The following is a 6,916-nucleotide window of genomic DNA, read 5'->3' on the forward strand; positions in this document are numbered from 1 at the left end:
TTAAAATGATAATACCATTATGTAAACTTCTTAAAGGTTTTTGTAAAATACTATATTGTTATACACGTTCTTACTACTGTATATTAATACTATACATGATTAAACAAATGCAATTATATAAAATACAGTATTTTTACATCATTATATACTACAAATTACGTATTTAAATAATATTAAACTCATAAACGATAACGGTAATGTTACGTGTTTTTTTTCTTCATATAACTGGAAATGTATTTTGAAGTTTAAATACTTCATTACCTTAATACGTGAACATTATAATTTATAATTGGCTACAATGATTTATGATTACAGTACAAGTAAAATCACATATTCATTATTCTAATTTATAATAATAATATGGATATAATAAAACAGTTTTCCATAAATTTATAATTGTACCTTATATTATGAACTTTCTTATAATACATTTATAAAATCTAAAATATATATATGATATAAATATATAAACACGATTTACGAATAATTTGATATTATATTACGTATTTTACATAATTTATAAAATATTAGAGTGATCTATGAAATAAATTTATTAAACACGCAAACTATTTTATATTTGGTTGCACCAAAGTCACGCGTTAATTTAATAAACAGGTTTTACATATTTTTGGCTTAAGTACCAATTTAAATTTTATACAAATATACAATTATTACAACTGATCGTAAAAAAGTTTTTTTTCTTTTCAAAATATCGTATTAATTCATGTTTATTACTAAAATATTAGTCCATTTAAGTAATTTATCTCAAAATTTATATGCAAATTTATTATTATTCTTTCATCATTGACTATAATAGTGTATTTAGCATTTATTTTCTTGTGAATATATACTATTATAAATATACATTATTATATTAGTATATGATGATAATATCTATATGTGATATCTTCACACCTACAAAATATACTAATTTTTTATATGTAAAATTTACAATTCGACTTTCAACTTTTTATTGAAAAGTTTTTATGAATAAAATTATGTTCATATTTTACAACCAACCAGTAATAACTCTATTTTTTTAGTATATTTTAGTGGTATTTTTTTCATACTTATTGAACTTTTTACATGTTTATTATTACAGTTTTCAAAACAATTAATACAAATATGCATATAAAGTCAATATTCAATTGATCAATTAATTTTTTAAAGATTATTTTCATATTAAATAAAATCATATGATTTATTTTTGTGGTATTTAATAATTCATAACAATTATAAATATTTGTTTACAAATTATGTTTGAAAAAAAAATTGCATATTAAATATTTATAATCGTTTACAACCACCGGTTTCAATGATAATGGGTTTAAACAATAGGTATAAAAAACAAATAAATAGTTAACGCTTATACTTATACAATGTGCTGTTGCGTTAGTAATTTAAACTTTGCTATTAATTGTCGTTTGCATGATATTTAATGTTATTCTTTCTAATTTCTTGAAAGTTAAAATCAACTAACAAACAAATATATTAAACAGTAAATACATGGTTTACCTATGTTATTTACCATCATATTATAATACTGGTTACTTCATTAATAAATGTTTATATAGTTAAACACATAAAGGCCTTTTAAGGGTCTTAGCTAGCTCAAAGTCTTCCAATCCATAATATGCGCTAATGTATCTGTTCCAAATATATTCAACAATTTATTTTCATAGTAATACAAACATCATAATAATATTTCACAAATACTTTTGATTTATTATTCAAATTTTATAAGTACTCATAATTCATATGAGTACACTCTTCAAAAAAATATTAGACTAAACTAGTACATTAAAATCATAAAAATAATATTACTCTGTACTTACATAATAAAGCTGAAGAATTTGTTTGTTTGAATGCTCCAATCTTTGGAACTACCAGTTAGATTTAGCACAGGCGGGAGATATAGGTTTGGGGTCAACAATATTCGCAATATCAGTTAATGATGAAATAAGTTTTAAAATATCCTCTATATGAGGTGTTATATTTTTCACGAACAATGAAGTATACGGAAACAGCTATAAAGGTATAAAAGGAAAGCTATGCTACCTGTGAATTACGAATATTAAAATAAAACGAATTAAACAACATTTGAATCATATAAGAGGTGTCATTTTACTAGCAAACAAAGTGCATAAGTATAGCTAGTAAATAATAATATATCTTCTAAATTTTCTAGATAATAATTTAAAATTCGTAGTAATGGAATTATAAAAATTTATTTATTTCAAATTTATTTTAACTCTAATGAGGTCAATAACAATAATAGGTACTAATAAAATCATAATAGCGCTAATACAAAATATTATTAAAATTAGTAGTTATTTTTAATTTGTTTGTATACTTTATTACTCTATACTCAAAATTATTATTGTAAATTTAAACTTTAATATAATAATACATAAATATAGCCAATCCTAAAAATTCGGTCATTTGAAACCAAGATACTATAAACATTTAAACATATAAGGGAGGGAAGGGTCGCGATTCGCGAATAGATTATGCACCTGCTAATTTCTTATCATACAATATAATATAATCTTATACATCAACAATAATGTTTTTATAATAATACGTCTATAAGATTTTTTTTTTTTTAAGTCACCTCCTCCTCAACCCTATTTGCGTTTATAGTAATAAGGAGATGGGTTCTCGGGCTATATTTATTGCCTATGGAATAGATTCAGTTCACCACGCCACTGCATGCAGATGGACATTAAGTTTTTACTTAATAAAGAAGTGGAATAAAAAAAAAACTACACGAAATTTAACTTCAAGTTTTTATATTTTATGTTTTTTTGTTACATCCAACATAACTGAATTGTGTACAGTAAATTTATCCTTATTCGTCATTCAAATACGAATAAAGAAAATCACTGCAAACACAATATTTGCAATGATAAAAAATGTGCGTATTTTGCACGCAGTGTCTAATAGCTAATGGTATACGTGTTTGAGCCGTGCCAGCATAAATGATTAATGCAGGCTATGTTTACTTCTTTTTGGAGTCTTCTGGTTTCTGTGGCTGGGAAGCAATAAATTCCAAAGACTTGGCAATTTCTGAGGGGATGGTTGGGACGACGTTTCCAGATGCGTGGTAACCGGTCTCATCGGCGTAGTACTTGACTTCAACTGGAGCACCGTCATCACCGACATAAGCATAAGAACCTTCAATAACTTGAACGGCGTTTTCAGAACCAGCGTTCTTCACGTATCCGGCAGCCTGTGCGACAATACCGTTCTCGGTTTCATATCTGAAATGCACGCAAATATATCTCATTTAAAAACAATTTTTTTTTAAGTTTATGACGAGTGGCGCGTTTGTATTTCTCGATTTAATTCACCATTTGAATTGTTGCAGAAATCTGATCAAATATCATATTATAATACTAACCCGTATTTGAAGTTACCATCAACGTTCGATTCCTGCGATTGTCTAACAATAGCTGGCAATTTGTTGTCTACTGGTTTGTATACTGGTGAAACAACTTTTGGGGCAATTGGCACAGGTGCGATGATTGGGGCCGGAGTGACGGCACTGACAGTTGGGTAGACAGCAGGGGCGCCTGGGTAGTAACCACGGTTGTAACCTGTGGAAAATAGTAATATACAAACATTTTTGAAAATGTGTGACTTTGTGATTTAGATAAAAAAAATAGTAAACGAAATCAAACCTGGGTAACCGAATTGGTATCCTGGATAGTAACCTTGGTAACCGGCTTGGTATCCTGGGTAGTACGATTGTTGTCCTGGGTAGTACGATTGTTGTCCTGGGTAGTATCCGTTACGGAATCCGAAGTTGTAACCTTGGTAACCTTGGTATCCTGGGTAGTATGCTTGTTGACCTGGGTAGTAAGCCTGGTTGACTGGGAATCCACTGTAAGGGAAAGCTTTGACAGCTTCCTTAGGTGGAGCCGCAGCAACCGCTGCGACAACAGCTACTAACACTACCTAAAGACATAGGTACAAAAATTAAATTTCGTTTACAAAAGCACTGAAGTCGGATTTTTACAAATAATTATTGCGATTTGGTTATAACGTAAAAATTTTTATAGATGTAATATTGATTTTAAAATGTAACTAAAAATACATATTTGTTTAAAATGCAAGTACAATTTTTTATGAGCTTACCTAAAACTTAAGTTATTAATATATCTAATGAATTTTGTGTAATCAAACAATTTTTGGTAAAATTTAAAGTAAAAACAAAAAAAATCAGGACTAAATTATTATAATACTCGTATTAGAATGTATATTACTTTTACAGTAATAATAACTTAAGTTAAAAAATTCTTAGTTAAATTTAAATTTGTCTTATAGTTTTATTAATTTAAGTCATGATTTAAAAATGTATATGTTTACATGTATAAGTATTTTTTTATACGATTTACTTATATGATTGAATTTAAAGCAAGTATCATACAATAAGAAGATAAATAAAATGCAAAAGTACAAATGTATAATTTTAGTAAAATACATACGTATGAGTGTTTTTAAAAATCAAAAAATTATTTTAGTCATTATTTTATTTAAATTTTTTTTTTTTTTTTTAATTAAAACTACAACACAGGACGTTTTAAAGAAACTTTAACAAATTATTACTATTCACTGAGTTTCTTATACAAAGATTTAAAAATATACTATTTTACTCACCAAGAATTGCATGATGATTTTTTCGAACGTTTACTGTGATCAGAAAATTGCCGTGTGTTGGGATGTGGACAGATGACACAACTGATGCAGAATGAGCATCCCAATGAGGTATATATACTAATATTTTGGCGCAGGTTCATGCAAAATACCTTGAACTTGACATTTGAAAAAGAATAAAGTGTCTCCCTTTTTTTTTAGCGAATAAATTATTTGATTTTTTTATACACGTTTTGTTCAGTGCATATACAGTATACACATATATATGTAGATTTGTAGATTATTGGATGAAGAAGACCGGTTTGCGATTTTTTTTTAATGTTATTACACTCCAGACATAAAGGTGGAACTGGTATTTATAATTTTTTTTTTCCATTATTATTATTAGACTTCAAAATCGATGGCTATTTTCGATGTTACGCCATAAACGATTTAAAATATCAATTATATAAAGAAGAATAAGAAAAATGTTTTATATCCACAGAAATTATATGTAAAATTGGTCTATTCCACATAAATATAATTAAGTTAAAATATTATGAATTTTGTGATGAGTCTTAATAATGATAACAATGATCAAGAATCGTTATGGAAACGTAAAAGGAACTGGATAGGTTCCAAGTTAATTTTTTTGTCTGATTTAAAAGAAATTTTATATGGATATCCCATACTCGATTCAACATTGTGTTCTACTCAAAAAATATAAAATTTGTACACGTACAAATAAAACGTGTTACCGTTAAAGTTGTATATAATATACTTATATGTATTATAGTATTATATTAAATTCACATTATACAGAGTGTATCTTATATCGTTGTACGCGGGGTTTTTTTAACGATTATGAATCGATAACGTACAATTTAAAGAAAGAAAAAAAGGCGTGTATCTTTTTTTGAACCTCCATTATTTTTATAACAATTTTAAAATTTTTAAGCAAACAGTTGTAACAGCATCAAAAACAACTTTTTTTTTCAAATGGCAACAACTATATTTTTTAACGGATTCTTATAAAACTTAAAAAAAAATTAATGTTAAAATCATACATTTTGGTTCACTGGTTTATTTACTATGGGGACCCTAAATTCTAACAAATTGATTTAAATGAATCGTACCTATTTCTAGAGCTAAATAAATTTTTTTATCTATCTTTTCATAAAATTCTATATCTATTTATAAACTTGAATCGAAAATTTTATCAGACACAAAAACTTGGGAAATACATTATCTAATGAACATCCATAATCGTTAAAAAATACCGCGTACAACGACATACGATACACCCTGAATAATATAGACTAACAGTAATAGTAAGTATTATAATTTTAATTTTAATTTTATACTTTAACACGCCATCAAAAATAAAACATGCATATTTAAACTCTTCATTAAACGTATTATATTGGTGATGTATCGCTAATATAAATTTAATAAATTACTTAAAAATTGTTTAAAAAACAGATATTTCTTTAATAACGTACAACTTTGTAATTTATAACTTATAAATATATAACAATTGGAAAAACTTTGCATTTATACTAAATAACTAATATCATAAGTTTAATATAAACATAAAACATAAAACAAAAGTGTACCTATGATGGTGTATTATTATTATTTAAAATTTTAAATCTATATTGCTATATTATAAATAGTTGACATCACCTACTGGATATTGATAAAAATGTTAATTTGTAATCCAAAAGCCATTTTGTTTTATAACATGTTTATTTACTTCATAAAAATTATGATTTTTTTTTTTTAAATGCGTATAAGATATATTTGACGGAACGTTTTTGACATTAAAAAAAATAAAACTTATGTATAATTGCTAAAATATATTTTTATTTTATGATTCACTAAAATTGAATTAGATAGTTATGCTATTTCATGTTTAAGAAACCATTAGCAAAATGTATTCATTAAATATTTAGTAATTATTTATGCAACCCAACAATAATGAATTATTATAATTAAAGTATTCATTACACAAAAATTAGAATCTAAAAATGGTAAATTCTTGAAATTCTTACACAAGATTTTATGATTACCTATATATTACAGCGTCAATAAAACATTTGATAAAAAATATAAATATACTTCAGCAGTTTGACGTCTGTTAAGGGTTGTAATTATAGAGTACTGGTGAGTGGATGCATGTTTAATGTACATCTTTGTAAAGATATGTTATGTAAGATACTAAATATCAAAATATATTATACTTATATTTCACATTTTTACTCGACTAAGTTATAAG

At 25.7% G+C, this 6,916-nt stretch overlaps 1 protein-coding gene across 1 annotated transcript; it reads right to left on the reverse strand.

The window, feature by feature from the left end:
• Positions 1-2,775: 2,775 nt before the first annotated feature.
• LOC112593593 (larval cuticle protein LCP-22-like) lies at positions 2,776-4,765 on the reverse strand. The gene is made up of 4 exons (XM_025338066.1): positions 4,663-4,765; positions 3,684-3,960; positions 3,404-3,599; positions 2,776-3,263 (listed from the first exon to the last, which is right to left on the reverse strand). The coding sequence occupies exons 1-4, from the start codon at positions 4,672-4,674 to the stop codon at positions 3,002-3,004; spliced, it is 747 nt and encodes a 248-aa protein (XP_025193851.1). The 5' UTR covers positions 4,675-4,765; the 3' UTR covers positions 2,776-3,001.
• Between the last annotated feature and the right edge of the window lie 2,151 nt (positions 4,766-6,916).

The sequence above is a fragment of the Melanaphis sacchari genome, unplaced genomic scaffold, assembly GCF_002803265.2.
Source record: "Melanaphis sacchari strain LSU unplaced genomic scaffold, SCAv2.0 Contig20_pilon_pilon, whole genome shotgun sequence".
Classification (NCBI taxonomy): domain Eukaryota; kingdom Metazoa; phylum Arthropoda; class Insecta; order Hemiptera; family Aphididae; genus Melanaphis; species Melanaphis sacchari.

Bases quoted from the DNA above. Each gene is read 5' to 3' on its own strand.
- LOC112593593 (XM_025338066.1), bottom strand. The intron at 3,600-3,683 runs GTTTGATTTCGT...TATTTTCCACAG, and splicing joins ATACCAATTCGGTTACCCAG to GTTACAACCGTGGTTACTAC. The intron at 3,264-3,403 runs GTTAGTATTATA...CGTGCATTTCAG, and splicing joins GATGGTAACTTCAAATACGG to ATATGAAACCGAGAACGGTA.